Source organism: Schistocerca serialis, chromosome 4 (genome assembly GCF_023864345.2).
Source record: "Schistocerca serialis cubense isolate TAMUIC-IGC-003099 chromosome 4, iqSchSeri2.2, whole genome shotgun sequence".
Classification (NCBI taxonomy): Eukaryota; Metazoa; Arthropoda; class Insecta; order Orthoptera; family Acrididae; genus Schistocerca; species Schistocerca serialis.
In genome coordinates this window covers 727,217,861-727,243,315 of record NC_064641.1, presented here as the reverse complement: position 1 = coordinate 727,243,315, position 25,455 = coordinate 727,217,861, and the positions used below count along the sequence as shown (strand labels likewise).

Genomic DNA, 25,455 nt, shown 5'->3' with positions numbered 1-25,455 from the left:
AGGGAAATCACGGAAAACCTAAATCAGGATGGCCGCATGCGGGATTGAGTCCAGTGTCTAACCACTGCACCACCTTGCTCGGTAGAGAGATTGGGATACAACACTGAGCATTCTGACATTAGTCTACAACACAGTGAAGCAAGACACCACCGACTTCACAATGCTCTTTTTTGTTCCACAGTCAAGAGGCCAAAACAACAGAGGATGTAGAAGAAAGGCAATATCCTTGCTTACAGACCCTGGGCACTAAGGACAAAGGTTGAAAGTGCTGTAACACTAAGCACTAGCTAGTGAGATACAGTCCGGGAGACTTGTACAGCTCTCTATGCATGTGTGGATAGAGGGACTATCAGAAAAGTTACAAAAATGCTACTTTGCACCACACTATATCCTTTATTGCTTGGCATACTTCACATATGAAGTCTAAGATTATAATTCTTCACCAAGAGACAAAAGTGCAGAGATGTTATCCATGTCCTCTGTATGAAGCCCTGCTACAGTCTAGAGGTGTAGATCAGTAATGTGAGGTTCAAGGGAACCAAAAATCCACTCAAATGACTGTGAAGCTTTGATGGGAGGGGTTATTGTTGAGGTTCATCATAGTGGAACAACACAACCAGAATGCAAGGCTATGCCAGTGATACCAAATGGAGGGCCAGTGACAAGATCCAGCCCAAGGGTGCTGTAGTCAGCTTCAGTGAGAACTTCTGAAACAATGAGTGATTGTTTCTACAGGAGATGGAACAAAGCTGTGAGCTGTGGGTTGTCAGTTCAAATCCGACCACCAGTAATTATTTGTTATTTATTGTTCCCAAATTTACTGCCTGCCCTCCAGGATAGTTCTTGCACTCAAATTATTCTCGGGACCGAGAGCTGACTGAAACCTGAAGTGGAAGCTCCGAGATATTTAGCGGGTCATGGAACATACATTGGAAAGACAGATTAGAGGCCACAGAAGGGGGAATGTTCATTGCAGTTGACAAAAATATTCTCTCTATTGAAGTCGAACTTGAGTGTGACAGTGAAGTTATCTCTGATTGCATATAATAGGCTAGGTGAAACCAAGTTAATTGTTGTATGTTTTTACCAGCCACCTGATTCTTCTGTGACTGTTCTACAGTTATTCAAAGAATGTCTATGGTCAGCAGTGCGTAAATACCAGATCATGCAATATTAGTTGGAGGCAACTTTAAGCTGCAGAGTAAAGACTGCGATGTTTATAGATTCATAACAGGGGGTACAGACAAAAAAGTCATGCGAAGTACTTTTGTACATGTTTTATGAAAACTATCTTGAGCAGCTAGTTCAGCAGAACACACACAACAGAAATATCTTAGATCTTTTCGACGAAGACAGTACAGACATGGGGATTGGCCATCATGATTTCATTGTAGCAACTATGGTTACTGAAGTTAAAAATCAGTCAAAAAGGCTAGGAGAGTATTTCTGCTAGAAAGAGCACATAATCAGTTGTTAGCATCTCACTTAGACAGTGATATCACTTAGTTCCAGTAAGATGGCCGTAGAGGAATTATGGGAAAAGTTATTGTGCCCAGAATGAGATTAACACTCTGCAGCGAAGTGTGCGCTGATGTGAAACTTTCTGGCAGATTAAACCTGTGTGCCGGACCGAGACCCGAACTCGGGACCTTTGCCTTTCGTGGGCAAGTGCTCTACCATCTGAGCTACCCAAGCATGACTCATGACCCGTCCCCACAGCTTCAATTCTGCCAGTACCTCGTCTCTTACCTTCCAAACTTCACAGAAGTTCTTCTGTGAACCTTGCAGAACTAGCACTCCTGGAAGAAAGGATATTGCAGAAACACGGCTTAGCCACAGCTGAGGGGATGTTTCCAGAATGAGATTTTCACTCTGCAGCAGAGTGTGCGCTGATATGAAACTTCCTGGCAGATTAAAACTGTGTGCTGGACCGAGACTCAAACTCGGGACCTTTGCCTTTCACACGCCTTTTGCCTGCGAAAGGCAAAGGTCCCGAGTTCGAGTATCAGTCTGGCACAAAGTTTTAATCTGCCAGGAAGTTTCAAGTTATTGGGGTCTAGAGAATTATGTGCCTAGTAAGTGGATTAGGTACAGAAAAGACGCACCATGATTTAATAATGAGAGTCAGAAACCGCTAAGGAAGCAGAGGCCTTTGCACCCTCAGTTCAAAAGAGAACGGACAAATAACAAAAGGTAAAAGTTAGTAAAGATTTGTGAATCTGTGAAAAGATCTATTCGCAAAGCATGCAACTACTACTGATGTCATATCTTAGCTAAAGTTCTGGCAGAGAACCCGAGAAAATTCTGGTCCTATGTAAAATCCCGAGTTCGAGTATCAGTCTGGCACAAAGTTTTAATCTGCCAGGAAGTTTCAAGTTATTGGGGTCTAGAGAATTATGTGCCTAGTAAGTGGATTAGGTACAGAAAAGACGCACCATGATTTAATAATGAGAGTCAGAAACCGCTAAGGAAGCAGAGGCCTTTGCACCCTCAGTTCAAAAGAGAACGGACAAATAACAAAAGGTAAAAGTTAGTAAAGATTTGTGAATCTGTGAAAAGATCTATTCGCAAAGCATGCAACTACTACTGATGTCATATCTTAGCTAAAGTTCTGGCAGAGAACCCGAGAAAATTCTGGTCCTATGTAAAATCACTAAGAGGGTCTAGGGCTTCCATCCAGCGACTTGTCGATCAGTCTGGTGTGGCAGTTGAAGATCGCAAAATGAGCTGAAGTTTTAAATTTCACGTTCAAGAAATCGTTCACACAAGAGAATCGTACAAACATACTGTCGTTTGACCATCAGACAGACTCCCATATGGGTGACATACTGATAAGCATCTCTAGTGTAGAGAGACAATTGCAGGAGTTGAAAACAAGTGAAGTATCAGGTCTGGACGGAATCCCCATTGTGTTTTTCAGAGAGCCCTCTATGGCATTGGCAGCTTACTTAGTTCACATTTATCATGAATCTCTTACCCAGCACAACATCCCAAATGACTGGAAAAAAGCGCAGGTGACTCCTTTGTATAAGAAGGGCAAAAGAAAAGATTCGCAAAATTGCAGACCAATAACCCTAATATCGGTTTGATCCAGAAGCCTGTAACATATTCTCAGTTCAAATATAATAAATTTTCTTGAGACTGAGAGTCTTATGTCCACGAATCAGCAAGGTTTAAGAAAGCATCATTCATGTGAAACTCAGCCTGCTCTTTTCTCACATTATATACTGTGAACTATGGTTAAAGGGCACACAGAGAGATTCCATTCTTCTCAATTTCTGGGAAGTGTTTGACATGGTGCCGCATTGCAGGTTGTTAAGGAAGATACGACCATATGAAATAAGTTCAGAGACAGGATATAGTTAGGAGTGCTCCAGGGAAGTGTGATACCGTGATAGGACTGTTGTTATGGTAGGTTTGAACAATGCAAAAGTTTTGCGGAGATGCTTTGGGAACTCAAATGGGAATCCCTGGTGGGAATGAGACATTCTTTTTGAAGATTGAGAAAACTTAAGAGGTCCAGCATTTGAAGCTGACTGCGGAACAATTCTGTCGCCTCCAACGAACATTGCATGCAAGGACCATAAATATAAGATACAAGAAATAAGGGCTCATACCGAGGCATACAGGCAATAATTTTTCCCTTGTTCTATTTGTTAGTTGAACATGAAAGGAAAGGACTAGTAGTGGTGGAGCATACCCTCCACCACAACTGTAATGTGGATTGCTGAGTATAGATGTAGATGTATTTATCATTTCTGCGAGGTTCTTGAAATTTCTTATGTTTTTGATGTTCATACATTCTCAAATACTCAATGTTTGTATGAATAGCTGCACACACTGCCCACGAAGTCCGTTTAATCTGGCTGTATGTTGGTGCTCATAATAAAGGTGCATTCAGCGCTGAGCGTGTTACACTGATGACCCTGCTTTCAAATGTGGATTTGAGCCTGGTTACGATGTGAAAATATTTTGAATTTTTAATTCCACATGAATAACTTAATTTCTGCTATTTTGTCAACTCATTAAACTGTATCTCTTTTTTCCTTAGAACCAAGCTTTCACTACCATACAGCAAAGCTAGCTATACCATTATGGAATTTTAGCAGCATTTCTTCATGTATAACAAAAACAGTGAGTCTAGATGGTTTCAAACAAACATGACCATCTTGAGACCACTAACGATGAAATCAACAAAATTGACCAAGTATGATACAGATAAGCAACATGCAAACTAACATCCAGCAACACAGTTACTAGATAAAATACATATACACCCTTGGTCACATGTGAAGCCAGGACCTGGAGCTGCTGTTGGTTCTGCAAGGTACCAGTCAACAATTGCTGACTAGCATGTAGATGCTAGAGGTTATAAGAGAAAAGCTCATCCTAAGTTCCAGAAGATTGGTAGGGTACAAATTACTGAATAACATGTGTAGAATAGAAAGAGACCTCACACTGTATATGCAGGCATCATAGAATATTGATTATAATCCACAACAATATTTAAAATACTTAAAAGGAGATTAAAAACTTCAAAAGTCAACAATAGTGGTTAGAATTTAAAGCAACTGTCCTCTGTGTGCACTAGATACAACTCTCACATTGTGTACAACTTTCCACAGAATGTAACACAGGTGATACAAGCAACCAAGCAGAGATACATACATTAGGGCGCCAACCAGTTGCCACAGGGATGCTTGCTCACTATTCATGCTGTCCCAGCGGTAACATACCTTGCAGGCCAGCCAGCAGGATGAAGCATGGTCCACCTTATGCTCAGCATTATGTGAAGTTTATGAAATACCTCCACACACTTAAAGACAGTCAATTGATTACAAATCATGAATGAAATTTAAAAATATTTATTAAATTAAAATCCTGTTTTTTTTTTTTTTTTTTTTTTTTTACAAGAAGAATAAAAATGCCACTCGGGCTGTAGAAAGTTTTCTATTAAAACCACGCCAATTTAGGCACACACTCAGGGGATACAAATTTTGTCAACAACAACAAATAATGGAAAATCAAGGATGGAATAATGACAATACTATTAAAAGGATCAATTGCTACTTACTATACAATGGAAATGTTGAGTCGCAGACAGGAACAACTAAAGATTGTTAAACAAGTAAGCTTTGGGCCAAACTCAACATTTCCACTTCATGGTAAGTAACAATGTATCTTTTTCATAATTTTGTCTACAACATTATTTTATGCTGTCTGAAGCCTCTCCCGATCCTTCATATCACTGATAAATTAAAGCTAGCCTTATGGCCGTGTCCACATCAAATCTAGCTGATAATATGGGACATTTCTTTCTATTAATTTGCAAACACTTCTGGCAGGTTTTCATTTATCAAAGACACGAAGGACAGGGAAAGGCCTCAGAACAACATACAACAATGTTGTAAACAAAAATCACCTGAGGACGCACCTAATCTGGCGTGAAACCAGTTGTGGTTTTAATAAAAAAAACTTTCTACTGCCAGAGCTGTGTTTCTTGTCTTCTTAGAAATTCTTATAAAAACATGGTCATTTGGCTGTGGTTGTCTGCAATCCAAAATAATACTACAAAATCAGAGCTGCTGGTAGTCCCACAGTTTATTAGGCAAGTAGCATTAAAAGTACATCAGAACTAAGCACTAGGAAACTGAGATGTCACTGCAAGGACTGAAAACATAACATTAATATTTTTTATTAATAAGCAGTTATGTAGTAGTAGCTATATTTGAAAAATAATAATAAAATCATGTAAAAAGTACTTCTTAGTAAAAAGATACTATGATGTGCATATAAATATTTAGGTACAACTATATTGCAGTAAGTCTTCAATTGCAATAACATACAAAACTGAGCATCAGGAATAAAAGAGTTAAAACAGAAGAGCAGTAAGCACACACTGCAATAAATCATCAAAAACATCACTAATATGTTTTTCTTTGAAATCAATCTACTCATTCTACAAGTTTTGGAGCCAGATTTTATGGTGACTATAAAGCTATATTTTACTATGAGGTGTTTTATATGAGAGTTTATTTTTATTTTTAAAATACAGATGCTAATGCATATGTTTCTGTTTAAAACCAAGTATTAATGTTATGTTTTTAGACCTTAAAGTGACCCTCATCTTCATCCCTTTACTTTTCATGTGAGTTTTGAATGCTTGCAAATGAACCTAACTAACAGTGTCACTAATGGCAAGTAATGATTTTATTTTAAACTTAAAAAGATATTTTTAATTTTCTTTAACAATTTCTAATTAACTGCTTGACTGTAAGCGCATATAGATGTTTTGAAATTAAACCTCGTACAATGCGGAGCAGGAGGCAGACCATACTTCATTCTACTGACTGGCCTGTGAGATGTGTTACTCATGCGACAGCAAAAATAGCAAACATGCATACTTACAGCAACCACTGGCATCATACTGTATCTTTTCAAGACAGTTTGTATAGCTTATGTTACACTCTGTGACATGATGTACACAAGTAACAGTTCTACCTAATGCACTCAGAGATTCTAACCACTACCATTGCCTTTTAAGTTTTTAATTTTAATTCTTTTCTGTAGTACAAATGTTATCTCATTATTTTTTCTCTCACTAGTTTAATCTACCAATCACATTTGAAATGGTGGGTGGAGCTTTCCCCTTTCACCCCTAGCATCTACATGCTAGTCAGCAGCTGACTGGTACCTTGTGGTACATACAGCAGCTTTATGTACCAACTCCACACATCACCAAGGGTATACACATATTTTATCTTGTAACTACGTCACTGTACGTTAGTTTGTATGTTGATTAACTAAATCATACTAGCCCCATTTTGTTAATATCAGAGTTACTGGTCTGAAGGTGGTCATGTTTTCATCTCTTAGAATCGAGTGTACTGTTGGTGATTCATATCTTCCCAACATGATATTTCGATGTCGTAACTAATCATGTTCATCAGGAAACACCTGATGAAGATGCCAAGTTACAATTGTGAAATATTGTGTTAGGAAGATGCGGGCCACCAGCAGTACAACCTGTTCTATGTGATGACAATGAATTGTCAGGACAGTCCAAGAAATTATACTGTCATGTTTGTTTGAAACTGGTTAGCAGAACAAATAAATATTAACTATGGTCCAGATTCACTGTTCATGTCATACTGCTTTACAAGACTGCTGTTATTCCAATATAACTCCAAAAATTTCTTTGTGTACGTATCTTCCCAATATTCTACAGAAATACCAAATTTATCTGACAAAAAGATTATCCTGACTAATCAAATTTATGAACAGTTTTACTGATACAAAATATCTCCCTTAATAAATTAACATTATATCTATTCTCAACTTATGACATTTACTGGTTGTCTACATTTTGATAATTAAAGGACAAATGAAATAAACAACAAGAAATTGTTTACCTTAATTTTTATTTTCACTTTTATTTTGCTTATTATCTTTGTGGTATAAATATTTTTAATCACCACCACCACCACCACCACCACCACCACCACCACCGGTATCACTATCTTAATTTGTAAGCATAATGGCATTTCTTCCGTAGTGACACTCCTCCCTTAATCGGTCATCGAGCCAGGTGGCGCAGTGGTTAGCACACTGGACTCGCATTCGGGTGGATTACAGTTCAAACCCACGTCCAGCCATCCTGACTTAGGTTTTCCGTGACACACACATGAGCGATGGAAATCGTGACACATTCGGAAATAAGCGGCCAAATATTTTCAACAACCAAAATTATAAATGCCATTGCTGCCTGAGAGCTGTGCTGTAAGGTTTCTGCCTAATCACAATTTGTGAAGGCATAGCTTTCTTTTTCGCAATGCTGTTTATATATTAATCTGAGGCATTAACTTGATTTGTTTGACAACATTGTCCATAGTGGTTATATACCGTCTTTACCCGAATCTAACCCGCGCTTTTTTTCCCGTTTTTGAAATCCAAAAAACCGCCTGCGGCTTAGAATCGAGTGCAAAGTAAGTGGAAGTTCTGTAAAATGTTAGTAGGTGCCGCCACAAGTAACTTTTTCCGTCGAATATATGTTGCGCTACACAGGCATGCTTTGCAGGCACAAAGATAAATACTGGCGCCAAAACCTCTGCGTCAGTAAATAAATTAAAAAAAAAAAGAAAGAAGGTGGAAGACGAGCTTTTTCCTCCGCCCCGAGTTTCGACCACTGCATTTTCATACACTATCCAATGAAGTAAATACAAATTCCGTATTGTTCATCTTCGAATGTAGCAGCCTTTCAATGTACTACGAAAATCCGAGTGGCAAGACTGTTTGGGATGTTTGTCAATATGGCCAACTCTACGTTCTGAATTTTTTCCTACCTGTGACAAGAGATGGTTGCTAATAGGAACTTTTATGAATTGTGAATCACATGCAGTATTCTCTTCATCATAAGAATAACACGAATATAAAAATTTTGCCATGTATTCTTTCGTGTTTGCTGCTACTTCATTTAAATCCGGTCTGCATAATAAACTACGAAACTAGAGTGAGACAACAGCAATCGCGGAAGAATATACATATCATGCCATGTTTATATTAGTATTATTCCTACGCCGATTAGAGATACAGTCAGAAATGAAGCACGACAACTGACTAGATTTTTAAATCTAAGATGACTCTAATTTCTGTGCAGAAGGTAATGTACTAAAGAGGCATCTGCAAAGATATTCAAACGGAGAAAAATTTTCACTAAACTCTCCTTCACAACATCTTCTATCACACGCAGTCTATTATTTGGTTCTTGTTGATCATTATCAAAGAAAGCAGCAGTGTAAGTAACAACACATTGCAGTCTCTTGCCATTGTTTCGCTAATGAGACGATTTGATTTATTTATTTATTTATTTTTCAATTGGAAGCGGCAGTAGCGCGTACAAAAGCAAGCCATGCCGCGAGCGGCGACAGGTTGTAAACACTCATTATCAGAATGCGACAAACAATGCGTGACAGAGTACAATAATGCTATTTCAGCTTAGAGTGACGTAAACACCTATAACAAAGTAACGGCACTTATCATATCAAAGAAAAATAAGCAATCAATTCAGCCCAGACGAAGCACGTGAAAAAGGAAGGGTACCCGTATAAATACGGACGGAGCGCCTGACGCATAGCAATGGCTACCTGGTAAAGCTTAACTGCTAAGCTTACGACTCGAACCAAACTACTGTAGCTGTATCGTCATTCATTCGACCTAAATTGTCTCTCATATTACAATGGACCAACTTTGTTTCGATTTGGAGGTGCGGCCTAAAACTTTTCTCTCTCCTTGAATTTCGTATCTCAAATTTCAGGTGCGGCTTAGATTCGGGAAAAATTTTTTTCCTTGATCTCGAGTCTCATTTTTCAGGTGCAACTTAGATTCGAGTAAATACAGTACATACTGAAAGTATTTTAAATCAGTCTTTGCAAACTGTAAGAAATTGCATATTTTGTACACAAATGCATTTTATTGAAATAAAACATAATGAGTGGTGTGTAATGAAAGATATTTACAATATGGCTTGCTTTCTATATCAAAAAGCAGTTCATTACAAAAGATGTTAACTTTATTTACAGTATTTTATGTCCAATTTTCACACACAGGAAAAAACACCATCTGCTTGCACAGTTTTGAGGTATTCCTTTGTGTGGCACAGTTGATTCCAGCCTCTCCCACATTTCTTTGTGGTGCTGCATTTTGTTATGTTTCACCCCAAGTAATGGAAAGTTCTACAAATCAATGTGCAATTACACTGGAATCAACAGTGCCAAATGAAGGAATACCTCGAAACATGCAAGCAGATGGCGTTTCCTGATGTGAGTGAAAATCAGACACAAAATACTATAAGAAAAACCGATATCTTCAATAATGAGCTGTTTTTCGATCTACAAAGAAAGCCACATCATAAATATCTTTCATTAGAAACTGCGGACTATGTTTTATTTCAATAAAACAAAACACGTTTGGTGACAAAATATGCATTTTTCTTGTAGTTGCAGACACACATTTGAAATACCTTCAATATGAGATATAAGTTATCCTTATATTATTTGTGCTGCATGCGTAATGTTCTACAATATGACTGGCTGATGAGTCATGCATTCTGTTCTGTGATTGGCTGATAGAAGCAAATCAGTTAGGTGCCATCTGTATTTCATTGCTTACTAAAGCTTCACCTGCGAATGAATGACAACCCCTATATTAAGCCATTACACAACACAAAAACATTAACCTCAACAACCAAAGCTTTGACTGTGAGTGTGAAACGACCCTGTATTTTTCAAATGATGAATTCATGAAAATGCCTAATCTTATAGTGGGGTAAGTACAGTAATCAAAAAGCCATCAGTTTTTTCTCTATTTCAGCCTTTGATCTGTATTTGATTTCATGGTGTAAGCATTTGAAATATGTAACTTGTTACACAATTAAAATACTATTACAGTTCCGCACCTCAGTCAATAATGGAACCCTTATACGATCACTTTGTTGTCCGCCTGTCTGTTCCACTGTTAAGACCCCTTTTCTCAGGAACAGGTCAGTAAATAAATTCAAATTTATGTCACTTACTAAGAACTACAATCCTTTGATGGAGTAAAACATTTAAACTTTGACGTCAATGCAATTAAAAGATTTTTCTATATTTGCGACATTTTTTGATATTCACAAGCTTACTCATCAAATCCTAAAGGGCGCTTCCTGTTGACCTTGAGTCATGAAATTTGACAAGAAGCAGTGTTTTACACTACATGTAAATGAAAAAATCTGTAATTGGTTAAACTGTAATTATATCCATAAAAATATCTTTTTGCCGTTAGAACTTACATTGCATTCTACATCCATCAAAATCATTATAGAAAAATATTTCTGCAGGGAAACGTAAAATGTGAGCTTTAGTCATGCTTTCCTAAGAAAATAAAAATATTTTAATAAATCTTCTCTCTCTCTTTCTCTCTTGATATATAAACTGAAGTCTCTTGCTTGCTTCTTTTTGTATATCCAGTCTAATCTCAGGGACTACTGTAGAGATGTTGACATCTTCTTGCAATTCTTGGGACTGATATCTTGCCAGTATCAATATGAATAACAACCAAAAATTATTGAGATTCTCAAGCCCCAGCACAGATGAACTATCTGTATACACTCACAATAAAACACCACAAAATAATAAATGTACAGTAATGAGACATCAGGAATATGTTTGGGAGGTAACATAGTTAAGTGACTAACAGTGCAAGACCTCACGTTAACATAAGTGCATTGCAAATGTGACATGCTGGTACATTAATAACTGGTGTAACTGCCAATAATTTTGATCGCAAGCATCCAAATGTGCTTGCATTGTGTTTCACAGCTGCCGGATGTTAGTTTGTGGGATGGAGTTCCATAACTGTTGCATTTGGTTTGTCAATACAGGAACAATTAATGCCGTTTGTAGATGACAGTGGAGTGGTCATCCGATAATATCCTATATGTACTCAACTGGAGACAGATCTGGTGATCAAGCGTGCCAAGGCAACATGTCGACGCTCAGTAGAGCATGTTGGTTTGCAACAGTGGTATCTAGGTGCGTGTTATCCTCTTGGAAAAACCCCCTTGAATGTTATTCACAAACAGTAGCACAACAGATTGTTGGGTAGCAATTGTAGTGTGTGGATGAGTGTTATCGTGTTGGAAAACACCCCTTGGAATGCTGCTCACAAATGGCAGCACAACAGATCAAATAACCAGACTGATATGAAAATTTGCAGTCAGTGTGCATTGGATAAACACGAGAGTGCTCCTGCTGTTATACGAAATCACACCCCAGACCCTAACTCCACATGTGGGTCCAATGTGTGTAGCACGCAGACAGAATGGTTGCAGGCCCTCAACTGGCCTCCTCTTAACCAACACATGGGCCATCACTAGCACCAAGACAGAACCACCTTTCATCAGAAAATACAACAGACCTCCACTCTGCCCTCCAACGAGCTCTCGCTTGACACTACTGACACCACAAATGGTGTTGGTTTGGGTTCAGTGGAATGAATGCTACAGGACACTTGGCTGAGAGCTTTCCTTGAAGCAACCGATTTGCAATAGTTCACTGTATCACAGTGATGCTATCTGCTGCTCAAATTGCTGTTGCAGATGCAGTACAATGTGCCAGAGCCATACACAGAACACGATGGTCTTGCTTCTCAGTATTGCCATGTGGCCATCTGGCTCCCAGTTTTCTTGTGATGTTACTTTCTTGTCACCACTTCTGTCAGGTCATGTACAGTGGCTACATACCAGCGAAGTCTTTAGCAATATCGCAGAATGAACATCCAGCTTCTCATAGCACGACCTCATTCAAACTCAGTAAGGTGCTGATGATGGCGTCTTTGCCCCCTCAAGGGGATAGGGTGTCAAAAATTTTTAAAAATGCAATTTTTCAAAAATATGCCTATTTTGTTGTGCACATTTTCCTGAACAGTTTTTTTGTATAAAACATATATATTTGAGAGATTATAAGGCACCTTATTTGGTCTTAAGTGTATCAAGATGAAGCGCCACACCTCTTTGCACAGCATTCTTCTGTCATATGTAAGTGAAGAATATCATCACAGGAATTCTCTACCAACTGATGTGATGGACCTATATTCCGGGACCTTGCAAATGAAAACTTATTGAAGAAATGTCTTCATGGCAGTACATAAAACCCAAATAAAAGTTTTAACCAATGTGTATGACAAAGACTACCAAAAACCATTTTTGTGGGAAATGCATTTGTTATTGGTGTTTATGATGCAGTTTCATTTTTTAATGATGGTGCGCAAAGCAGGAAATATATTTTAGAGAAAATGGAAATTAAGCCTGGAGTGAACTGCATCAAAGCTTTGTATGCAATAGACAGAGAGCATGTTGTGAAAGCAGATAAATCATTTTCGGGGGTGATAAAATCAAGTAGTGTGTGTCAGAGGAATGTGTAAAGGAAGAAAACTGATTTAGAAAATGAAAAAGAACCTGCTTATGGTGCTGGACAGTTCTAAAAGAACTTTAACAGCCATTTTCCGCAAAACACAAATTTCTGTACTTAGGTACATGTAACATCCAAAATAAATATCGTATTACTTTCAAACTTGGTAAGCTTATTAAACACAAACTCATTAATGCAAAATTCAAGAATTTTCCAAATCTATTAAAAACTGTGGTAAAAAATGAGATAATTCACTATAAAATTTGGGTTTTTTCAAAAGGTGAAGTTCAAAATGTAACAGCCCATTTATTTTTTCATAAATTAAATAAATTCTAGAGTTTCATACACCTGTAAGAATGGTTTGTATGCTGTGCAAAATTTATCGAAAATCTCTCTTACTTATGAAGAAAAGTGTGCCTATAGCAACAAATGCAGCCAATAATAAGTGAAAAAATGATGAAATTTCACATGTAGAAAAAATTATTTTGCTACGTTTTTGAACTTCCACTGCCATGAGTGTGAATTGTGAATCCTTCCTGGCCATGCTGACAAAGTTGTATGAATTTATTTGTAAAAGTATAGATACTGGAAATTAAAATGTCTTGTGGTGCCTCTCCTGCTCAAAGTCCGCCCGTTTGACATCTTACCCCCCTTAAAGTGTTTCTTGCCTAACATCAACTCACCACGTCCAATCTCAAAGCTAAACTAATGCTTACAACAGTTACAGTGTGTATTTAAAGTAAACCTGATTTGCATCCTCATAGTGGCGCTACTAGCACCACCCCATATGCAACTGGCATGAGAACTGAATAAACATCACCTTTCAGATGCACAATAAATTTCGTTTATGTCGTACAACTCTTTATTAGTGTTGTGCTTTACCATCAGTGTAAATAATTAAGTTTGTATGGAACCCTCAGCACGAGAGTCCTGTTCACATTTGGCCTTTTTGTTGTGGTTCAGCTTCTAAATAACCACAATCTATGTCTTTGTCACAGGAACATTCATTTTGTACAGTTTCATTTTACTTGAAAATGGTTTTCTGTAAAGCACTTGACTGTCTATGAAAAGAACTGCTGTCAAGCTTACGTCACCACATATGTATTAGTTTTATATGAAATTAAAACTAAATAAAAAGAAAGATTAAATGTCAATACCACATGAAAACTGAAGAGCCGCAAGCAACTACATGTAGAATAAGCTAACCACTGGCTGTCACCGCTGATGGTTGCTGCTGTGACTGCTTCTGCACCTCGACTGTTAAGGGTCAGCAGTCGTGTGGCCGGTTGTGACATGATACCGTCCCTTTCTTCACCTAGGCGCCACACTTCTACAAAGTTGTGATGTCTTAACAAAATACAGCATGCCTCATGTGCAACCACAACACTCCGTCCCTGGAAACATAATACCCAAAATAAAACATTACCATTAACAAAAATTTAAGAGCCATCATTTGAATACTACTAATTTATATGGTTACTACATCTGAAGTTAATGTTTATTTAAAAACTTGTTTTTGAAGAAATCCTGAAGTAATACACCTTAAGAGGATTATTGTGTCATTGTACAAAGAAAATGACAAGAAGAAACTAAATATATACACACAAACTCTATTGGTTTCACAGTTTAGAAAACCGAAAATTTATCAAACAAGCACACTAACTAGACACAATAGTAATAAGACTATTTGGAACTATTTTACAAGGCATTTTATTTAATATGTGACTGTTTCTTGACATCAAACTGTGTCCTTACCCTGTGAAAAGTTTCATCATAATCTATCACTTCAATTACACTGGGCGACAGATTTACAACAGATTCATCTTTGCTCTCCACCTTAAAATATCTAATGAGCTGATACAAAAGAACCAAGACTGGTCATGCAAATTTGTGTATTTAACAAATGCATTCAGTCAGTTGTGGTGACCTACAAGGTAGGTTCCATTCAAGTCCTTAATGCCCGCATTCTTTCCTTCCACAGAACAAAATATTATTGTATGTAGTTTTCCACAAAGTGGTGGAGGAATTCTGCCATTTACGTTTGGTTGTTTCCTACAGTGGTGATCTAAAAATACAGTACCTCAGTACTTGTGTGTGCAGTAGCCACTATGAAGCAACTGTTGTGCTGGTGGAGGAAAATGCAGTTAGTTAGTTAGTTCCTCCCCCCTATACCCCAGTACCACCATTCTACAGCAGCTGTAATTGGGTAGGGCTTCGGTAGGCACAGTTCACTTCCTCTACTCTACATCGCAAGTGAATACTCATTCGGGATGTCTTGAACAAACTGTATTTATGTGTGCAGTGGAGGCATGTGTTGCTATGAATATTACATCCTGAAGCACTAACTGGAATTTCCTATTTCAGAATAAATATACTGAAAAAAACTTTAAAATTATTTTAAATGATACTGTTTTAATTCAGTTTGGAATTTCTTGGAATTACTGACATGCCACAACAAATATGTTACAAATGGAATTGCAGGTAGAACTACATCAGCATTGTTATAGTACAGAAGATGAGAAATTTGAGTTATAAAAGGGTTTAAAACTTAACAAATTATTTTATTCAGTCAGTTTTTCACTGTGTTACCATTACATCAATATTTCCTTAAATACTGAAGATAGCAGTAAGGCTGGACATACCTGAAGGAGGGGAGGATATTTTACCAGGACCTTTGGAGGATAACTGCTAATTGCCAAATAACCATCTAAACCTGTAGAGTGGAAGAAAAACGGTCACAGTAAAAAATAAACACAAAATATTGCAGAGGTTTAAAATCAAACAATAGTAACACCAGGTTTGAATACCAACAATATTAGGAAAAACAGATTGCTACTCACTGAGTTGCAGACACAATGAAAACACAGTTACAAATTACAGCTTTCAGTCAAACCCTTCTTCAGCAAAGAAAACACGCGCACACACCCCCATGCGCGCGCGTGCGAGGCCCCCCCCCCCCCCCCCCAACACACAAGCTAGCTCACCTCATGCACACGACTCCCACACAGTCTGGCCACCGGGAGGACCTCACTCTGTGACACAAAATGCAGATGAAAATAACATACTTGATTTCAATGGCTGCTTCACAACACAGGCCATCTGGATTCTCCCCTCCACCACCAGCTTTTCTGAACTCTGCAGATGGGAGTATCTTTACAATACATACACTCTCTGCTCCCAAAATTATCCCTGCCTCAAACTACAGTAATTTACTTTTCCCACACCCTCCACCTAACAGTTTCCACCCTTTCTGTCCTATTACCTCCATCCCTTTCCACATCTACTCACCCTCATTGTGTTTTGTCCCCTGCCAATGCACCTGCCCATCCATTTCACTTCCCTGCTCCTTTTGTTTCCCGTTTCCCATTTTATCCCCCTTCACCCCCCCCCCCCCCCCCACACACACACACACATCCCACAGCTTCTGCCACTACAACTGGCAGTTTTGTTAAGTGACCACCTAGTCCCAGCATGCCCCACAAAACAGCACTCTTCTCTCCCCCCGACCCATACCCTGCTATCCCTCCCCCTTCCCTGCCTCACCCCAGATTCCTATTCACGTGACAGTTGGATTCCGGTCAGAGCTGCTGCTGATAACAGTCATATGTGCATTAGGTGTGTGTGTTTATGTGAATAAGAGTGTGTTTTCTTTGCTGAAGAACACTTTCACCAGAAGCTATAATGTGTAACTGTCTTTTCATTGTGTCTGTCTGCAACCCGACAGGTTGTCTTTACAGTGAGTATCAATCTATCCTTTTTTAAATATTATTGAAATGTAGAAATCCATAAATGGCCATTTTGCATACTGGAGCAAATAAGAAAAGACTCACTGCAATATACAAAACTTAAAGACATACATATACTTGGCTGTCTTGCGAGCTGGAGCAAATAGGAAAGGACATTTAAAGAAATACACATTGTGTCTAAACCGTGAATATCTTACCTTCCTTTTTACTTCTGCTAGCTTTCAACTCTCTCCCACTTTAGCTACCTATGGAATGTTTTCAGTTTTTGATTTCAAGTGGCTCTGAGCACTATGGGACTCAACATCTGAGGTCATCAGTCCCCTAGAACTTAGAACTACTTAAACCTAACTAACCTAAGGACATCACACACATCCATGCCCGAGGCAGGATTCGAACCTGCGAACGTAGCGGTCGCGCGGTTCCAGACTGAAACGCCTAGAGCTGCTCGGCCACATCGAGTTTTTAATTCTTGGAAACTTGCCTCATAACTATTCAGTCTTTATATACTTTGTATCTGTAGACCTTCTTACAAACATTAAGGCAGAAATTGTAACTTTTCCATTTTTATACATAATTCATATTAATTTGGTAGGACACTGCAGAGCCAAATTTATCCCTCGAAGTCTCTATGTAGCAAACATAACTGTTCCATCAATTAAGATGTGAAAGTTATGTTTCTATCACGGCAGAATAAATAATGTATTGTGTTTGCACAGTACGAGAAAAATGTTTATTTGTAATTCTTCAGGCTTTTCCAGTGATCTGTAGACATCTTGAAATGCCAGGTGTTCTGCTGGATATCAGTGTAATCCATGCACAATATTTCAACAATCTGACTCGTTGTCTTCATCAGGTCAAATTGAATGTGTTCAATATTTATACCTAATGCCTTCCCACCACGGTCAGTTCTAGACACTCCATATGCTGTCTGTTCCCACTAGAATCATCCTGAGATGTTCCGTTTTCAGCCTGGTGCACCTGGCATTGAGTTGAGTTCTGTTTTCAATCTGGTGCAGCTGGCAGTGAGCTGATGTTCCATTTTTGGTCCGGTACACCTGACAATGATCTGGCATTCTGTTCTCAGTATGATGCACCTGATTGCTCCATTTGGGCTCATTCCCTGTCTCCCCATTCTCAGTTTCTCTTTTTATCAGGTTCTGCTGCTGCAACCACTGTGTTTTTCAGAACTCTAGTGCAGGATCCTGGGCTATGATCAGATGATACTCAGCATCACAATTCATGAGATTTTCTGCCACTTTTATCTGTGTTGACACAAGGGAATTAAAAATGTTAGCTGCCAGTGGGCACTGATTTAGATCAAAGGGGATGGTTGACAATGTGTGCCATAATGGGATATGAACCTGGGTCTCTTGCTTACTAGGTAGATGCACTGATCACTATGCCCTCCAGACACAATGGATGCAACAACTGCACAGACTACCCTAGCACACCTCCCGACACACCCAAATTTTCAACTTATCCAAACACTACCAATGTTGTGCCCCTTTCCCATTATCCTCATTACTTGTGGCATTTTGCTGATTCCCATAAGTGATCAAGCTCAATGTGCATCTGCACTGCAGGGATCATTAGCTGTCCTCACCACAGATGCACATCGAGCTTGAACACTTAGGGAAACGGCCAAATGCCACAAGTAATGAGGATAATGGGCAAGGGACACTATATCAGTAGTGCACGGATATGTTGAGAATTAGGGTCAGATGGTTGGTGGTGTAGGATAGTCCATATAGTTGCAGTGACCACTGTGTCCGGATGGCATCTTGATCGGTGCATCTGCCTAGTAAGCTGGAGATGCGGGTTCAAACCCTGGTCTGGTTCAAATTTTTAATTTTTCCCATTGATTTAAATCAATGCCCTCTGGCAGCTAATGTCTTTAATTCTCTTGTGTCCTGATTCATAGTGGCTGCAGGATTACAATAGTGCCTGTTCTTTCGGACATGTCTGAAAGAACAGGCACCACATACATATTTATCTGTATTGAATCTCTTATAAGGTTGAAAGAATATGTGAATATCTTGGCCAGAATCCTCATTTTTTCATAGATCATAGTATGATTCAGATCTGGACAGTACTCTGCAATGGCTGATTTAGTTCCTATCTTAGCAGGTGTGCGTGTGATGTTCTTATTGTCTAGAAAATGTATGACATGCCAAATTGGCAGTATATGATAAATTTCTGATTCATGTAAACCAAGGACATATGGGATATGTTCCTATGGGAAGAGTGAAAAAGAAGACAAGTGCTCCCTTGAAGGCAACAGACATACCTGACAATGTCATTAAACAACTAAAATTAAGAGTGCCAGTTCCACCTAGACTGTATGGACTATGTAAAGCACACAAAGAGGGTGTGCCACCATAACCAACTGTCAGCAACACTGGTGCAAAGTTCAAGCAAGCAGCCAATTATTTCAAGAAATTACTGTGCTCTAATGTGGAGAAGTTTATTCTTCATAACCACAACTCGGAGAAGTTCTTCAATCAGTTTTGATGTGGCCTCCCTGTTTACTAGCATATCACTGAAAGACTCAGTGGAACTGATTGCAGAAACATTTGACAATATTCTGATGGGCCTGTTCAGACATATACTAACTTCAATATAGAACGAGATTTTCACTCTGCAGCGGAGTGTGTGCTGATTTGAAACGTCCTGGCAGATTAAAACTGTGTGCCCGACCGAGACTCGAACTCGGGACCTTTGCCTTTCGCGGGCAAGTGTTCTACCATCTGAGCTACCGAAGCGCGACTCATGCCCGGGGTTGTGAAACCAGTCATGTGATCTAGAAGCTGAGCTGCAACCACTGTGCTGCATTCTATGTGGGCATGACCACCACCAACCTGTCTGCCCGCATGAATGGCCACTGACAAACTGTGGTTAAGAAACATGTGGACCACCTTGTTGCTGTGCACGCTGACCAACCGGATGTCCTTCATTTCAATGACTGCTTCACAGCCTGTGCCATCTGGATCCTCCCCACCAGCACCAGTTTTTCTGAATTGTGCAGGTGGGAACTCTCCCTGCAATATATCCTATGTTCTCGTAACCCTCCTGTTCTCAACTTTCGTTAGCATTTTTCTCACCCATTCAGCCCCTTCCCTGTTCCCATCCCAGCACTAACACAGTCCCCATTCCATCAATGCACAAAGTCTTTTTACGTCTCTTCTTTTCTGCAATCTCCCCCACCTCTCTCCTGTCCTCCGTCTAACCTCCTGACTGTACCTAGCTGCCCTACCCTCTCTCCACTTCATTCCTGCACGTTCCCCAGCAGCACTTCACTGTCCCCCACCCCAACACAGCTATCCCTCCCTTTCCCTGCACCAGCCTTCTTCTTACCCCCACCCAGTTGCCACTCCCATCATGCATTGCTGGTTGCAGTGTGGCTTCAGCTGCCAGAGGCTGCAGTCGGTGTGTGTGTGTGTGTGTGTGTGTGTGTGTGTGTGTGTGTGAGAGAGAGAGAGAGAGAGAGAGAGAGAGAGAGAGAGAGAGAGATCTGTGAGATCTACTTTCACTAAATCTAAAATTATTCTGGACCTCTTTAGCCACCAAGTTGACAGTTGGTTCTATCCCCAGTTAGAGCTGATATTTGTCTCAAACTAAGTGTCACTAGGTCATGCTTTGCACAGATCCAAAATGGTTCCAATCTTCATTAACAATTAGTCAAATTGCTTCCCTTGAAGGGCAAGTTACGCTTTCATGTACCAGTGATTCTACAACAGTGGAGAAGCTGTACATCTCACACACCATGAGGAACTGCTACTAGATGGTAAAGTCGCAATTCCTCAACTTCAGCACAGAAGCTACATATAAGAATAGCCCTGAAAGCACCTGTCACCAGAATAACCTCTCCACAGTACACAACAGCCTTGCAGTACATAGGTATTGGTGATTCACATACCATGTATCCATAACCTAGCAAGGATCATATGAAAGCATTATAAAAGAGGAGCAGACATACTTTGTTGGCTCCCTAAGACCTGTGCCTAAGACACTTCAATGCCTTGGGGGAACTTGACCTCAGATGTCTTATCTGTATTACCCACAACAGCTTTGAATCAAATATGACCCACACAATTAAATCAAATCAATACAACATCAAATTGTATCCTTCATCCACAGACTAAGGAACAATGCAGTGAGCTCCTTATTTTGAACCTTATACTACTAATGGCAATTGAAAACATAATTACATTTAAAATAATGGCTTGAGGGGGACTCGATTCTCTTGCTAAAACATGTCAGATAAACTTCGCCAGCTCGGTATCTGAGAAATCATGAGCAAAGGCACATCCATGGAAGCCCCATTGATAAAGCTGTTGAAGAATACTGTGCCTCCATACAGTATCATATGATTTTTCTGTTGAAAAATGTGCCCATAAAATGCTTCTTTTTTTCTTTCAGGATCATCAGTCTTCTGAGTGGTTGGATATGACTCTTCACAAATTCCTCTCTTGTGCCAACCTCTTCACTTTTACTTGTTGGATGTATTCAAATCTCTGTCTTCCGATGCAGTTTTCACCCTCTACTGTTTCATCTAGCACCATAGAGGTTACTCCCTGATGCCTTAACTTATGACCTATCATCCTATCCTTTCTTCTTCTCAGCGTTTTCCAGGTGTTCCTTCCTTCGCACATTCTGCGCAGAACCTCCTCAGTCCTTTATCTTATCCATCCATCTGATTTTTAACATTCCTCTGTAGCATCACATCTCAAATATTTTGATTCTCTTCTGTTCCAGTTTTCCCATTGTCCATGATCCACTACCACACAATGCTGTGCTCCTCCAAATGCTCATTATCAGAAATTTCTTCCTCAAATTAAGGCCAAGGGTCGATACCAGTAGACTTCTCTGGGCCAGGAATACTCTCTTTGCCTATGCTAGTCTGCTTTTTATGTCCTCCCTGCTTTGTTCATCATATGTAATCTTGCTTCCAAGCAGAATTCCTGAACTTCATCTACTTCAACTGCCTCTCTGGTGCCTTTACCTTTTCTAAAGCAAAACTGATCATCATCTAACTGATCCTCAGTTTTCTTTTCCAGCCTTCTGTATATTATTATTGTCAGCAACTTGGATGCATGATCTGTTAAGCTAATTGTGCAATAGTTTTAGTACTGATCTGTCCTTCCTATCTTCAGAATTTTGTGGATGATATTTTTTCTGGAATTCTGATGGTGTGCATCACCAGTCTCATAGATTCTACACATCAACTTGAATAGTCGTTTGGTTGCCACTTCCCTCTGTGATTTTAGAAATTCCGATGGAATGTTATCTATACTTTCTGCCTTATTTGATCTGAAGTCTTGCAAAGCTCTTTTAAATTCTGACTCTAATGCTGAATCCCTTATGTCTGACCCCAATTTCTTCTTCTAACATGCCATCAGCCCTTCAATGCACTCTGACCACCTGTCTGCTTTCTCTTCTTTGTTTAACAGTGCAATTCCCATTGCATTCTTAATGCCACCACCTCTGCATTTAATTTCACCAAAAATTATTTTGACTTTTCTATAAGCTGAATCACCCCTCCTGACAGTCATTTCCTTTTCGATTTCTTCACATTTTTCCTGCAGCCATTTCACCTTGACTGCACTGCATTTGCTATTTATTTCATTCCTAAAGCATTTATAATGCTGCATTCCTGTCTTTCCCTGAACATTTTTTTACTTTCTTCTTTAATCGCTCAACTGACAATCAGTCTCTTACCCAAGGTTTATTTGCGGTTACCTTCCTTGTACCTATGTTTGTCTGTCCAAAATCTTTGATTACGCTTTCTAGATATGTTCACTCCACTTCAATTGAGTTGCTTACTCTGGTGTTCCTTATTGCAGTGTCCACATCATTAGCGAACTTCAAATGCATCTCGTCATTCTCAGCATTTCCTTTTACCCCTTCCTTCCACATTGATTCCTTCAGAAGATTCTCTTGAACTTCAGTCTGCTCTTCATGATTACCAAATCATGAACTATGTCTATATGTGCGCCTGGGTACATCTTACAATCCAATACCTGATTTTGGAATCCCTGTCTGACAATGATGTAATCCAACTGGAACCTTATCATTTTCCCCCTCTTTTCCAAGTATACCTCCTCCTCTTGTGATTCTTGAACTGAGAAGATTCTTGAGCATAGTATTCACTATTACTAACTGAAATTTCTTGCAGAACTCAGTCTTTCTCCTCTCTCATTCCTACTGCCAAGCCCATATTCTCCTGTAACCCTTCTACTATTCCTTTTCCTACAATCGTGTTTCAATCCCCTATGATTATTAGATTTTCATGAATTATCTGTTCAACATTCTCATATATTTTCTGTATCTCTTCATCTGCTACTTGCGATGTTGGTATATATACCTGATCTATCCCTGTCAGCAATGGTCTGCTGTTGAATCTGATGAGAACGACCCTATCAAACTGTTTACAGTAGCCCACTCTTTGCCCTACATTCCTATTCATAAAAAATCTACCACCGTTACACCATTTTCTGCTGCTGTTGATATTACTCTACATTTGTCTGATCAGAAATCCTTATCTTCTTTCCATTTCACTTCACTAACCCCACATCTAGAGAGCCTCTGCATTTCCATTTCCATGTTTTCTAGTTTTCCTACTACATTTAAACTTCTGACATTTCATGCTCTGACTCGCAGAATGTTATCCCAGTGTTGGTTATGTCACTTTTTCAAAACATGGTCACCTCCTCCTTGGCAGGCCCCACTTCGAGATCTGAATGGGAGACTAATCCTTAAGCTTTTGCCAATGGAGAGATGATCATAATACTTTTTTCAACTACAAGTCACATGTCCTGAGGATACATATTCTGTGTCTTTAATGCAGTGGTTTCCATTGCCTTTTGCATTCTCGTGCCATTGATAATTGCTGATTCTTGTAAATGCTATCTCAGTACAAAAGCCTGTTGCATAGCTGTCAGACAGGTAGTCAATGGTGGAGAGTGTGCAGGGATGTTTCCTGAACTCAAACCAAGACTTGTTAAGAAGCTTCCTGGTCGCCAACACTCAGGCCACAATGAGTTTGCCATAAGTTCCAAGGTTTTCCATAAAGAACTCGTTAAGGCAATGTTTCAGTAATCATTTGGGTATATGTGGTCCTTCCCTTGTTTTACGAGATGACCAAAACTGCTTCCCTTAACAAACTGAGAATGTATGCTGTCTTCCACATTTTATTGAAAAATTCTAGAAGGATTTCCTTTTATTTTTATTCAGGTTAACCCAGTACTCTACTTGATTCAGTAGTCTACAGTGCAGTATCACAAGCTCAAGACCATAACAAATTCAGCTCCAGCGTGCTGTTACAGAAATCAACTTTTCTTGGACATTAAGTCCAATCCATCACTTTCCATGATTACAGGGTGTGACAGGATGCCAGATACAGTGTGACAACAGCAGTTGTATTGGCAAAATGCTGTGCCATTTTCAGGGTGTTGTTCGGAGATGCTCTTCCTTCAGTATAGCCGCTGCAGGTGGCTTACTTGTGCTTTCCAGAAACCCATTTAATTAGTTCCCATACTTGTTTAGAGCAAGTGGAATGGTTTAGAGAGTTAAGGGATGTAGTCAAAATTTCATCTTAATCTCCTTTACAACAGTGGAATTTGGTTTTTAGCATCCAAAAGGAAGCAAGAGTCTCAGCAGTTTATCAGCAGAGCCACTCACTGATCCTGACTGCGGTGCAGTACTTGAGCACTGCTTGGTCTTCAAAATGCATCCTGATGATGAAGCTGTCATTCGAGTGCAAATCATTGACCACTTCTCACTGAGCAGTGTTGGTGACGTTAGGACAGCATACAAAAAGATCAGTGGCAGAGAATGATCCACGGCAGTACTGAAGTGGACACTCAGCCCCTTCTTCAAGAGGTATAATATTTCAAGAGACATGAGGACCTGTTTTGGAAAGACCTCACTGCTACTACTGTGGAGGCTTAGTTACCCACTGTTGTTACGGCAGGTCGAGTCTATCAGTTCGTGAAAGGGCTTCTGTTGCAGTTCACAGCTAAGACAATTTCTGCCTGCCATCATTACACAGCTATGTCCCAGGGTCAGGTAACAGGACAAGAGAACAAAGGTTCTACAACGCACCAACAAATTAGTAACAAAGTCATACAAATTAATTAAAAGGTTTACTTATCTTTGTGACTAGTCGAATAATTAAGTCTGCAACACTGATTGTAATATAACACAAAAAAGGCCCTCAATGGCTAAGCACAAATAATCATAGGTTAACTTCATAGTACATAGCAAATGCAATTTGCAACTACTGTCTGTTTACTTCTAACAGTTCACTGAACAACATTCCCTGTGTATGTCAGCCCTGGACAATGATCTATAACCAAGTGGGCAAGAGCTGCTCTTCTATCTTCCAAGTAGACTTCTGTCCGTTGTCGTCTGGTCATTGGCAGATTACACTTGGCCACAACTGTCCGAGGCGAAGTCGATATCTTCCTCCTCGGCGTCACCCTTGGCGGTGATGGAACTCGCACAAGTGGTGAACCACTATGGCACTGGCACCAGCTCGTATCTTTGTGCCTGTGGTGTTTTTGCCCTGGCTTTGTCTTGTTCAGATGACACAGCACCCTCGACAGCTCATCCTCAATGACAGTACTTGGTAGATCCCAACAACACATTAGATGCATTGAAGTTTCCCCACAGAAGAGCAACGGACAGTAAACTGTGCAGTAAGGTCCCTTAATAGACTAGAACTAGGCTTGTATCTTCATTAGTGGGCAAGTATATGGGAGTAA

At 39.5% G+C, this 25,455-nt stretch overlaps 1 protein-coding gene across 1 annotated transcript in view; it reads right to left on the bottom strand.

Moving 5' to 3' along the window:
• Positions 1–25,455, bottom strand: part of LOC126473245 (U3 small nucleolar RNA-associated protein 4 homolog) — a 75,931-nt gene that overhangs the window by 26,069 nt on the left and 24,407 nt on the right. The window contains exons 8-9 of the mRNA XM_050100164.1: positions 15,587–15,657; positions 14,102–14,338 (exon numbers count right to left, since the gene is read on the bottom strand). Coding sequence (XP_049956121.1) covers positions 14,102–14,338; positions 15,587–15,657 — 308 coding nt within the window. The remainder of the gene's footprint in view (positions 1–14,101; positions 14,339–15,586; positions 15,658–25,455) is intronic.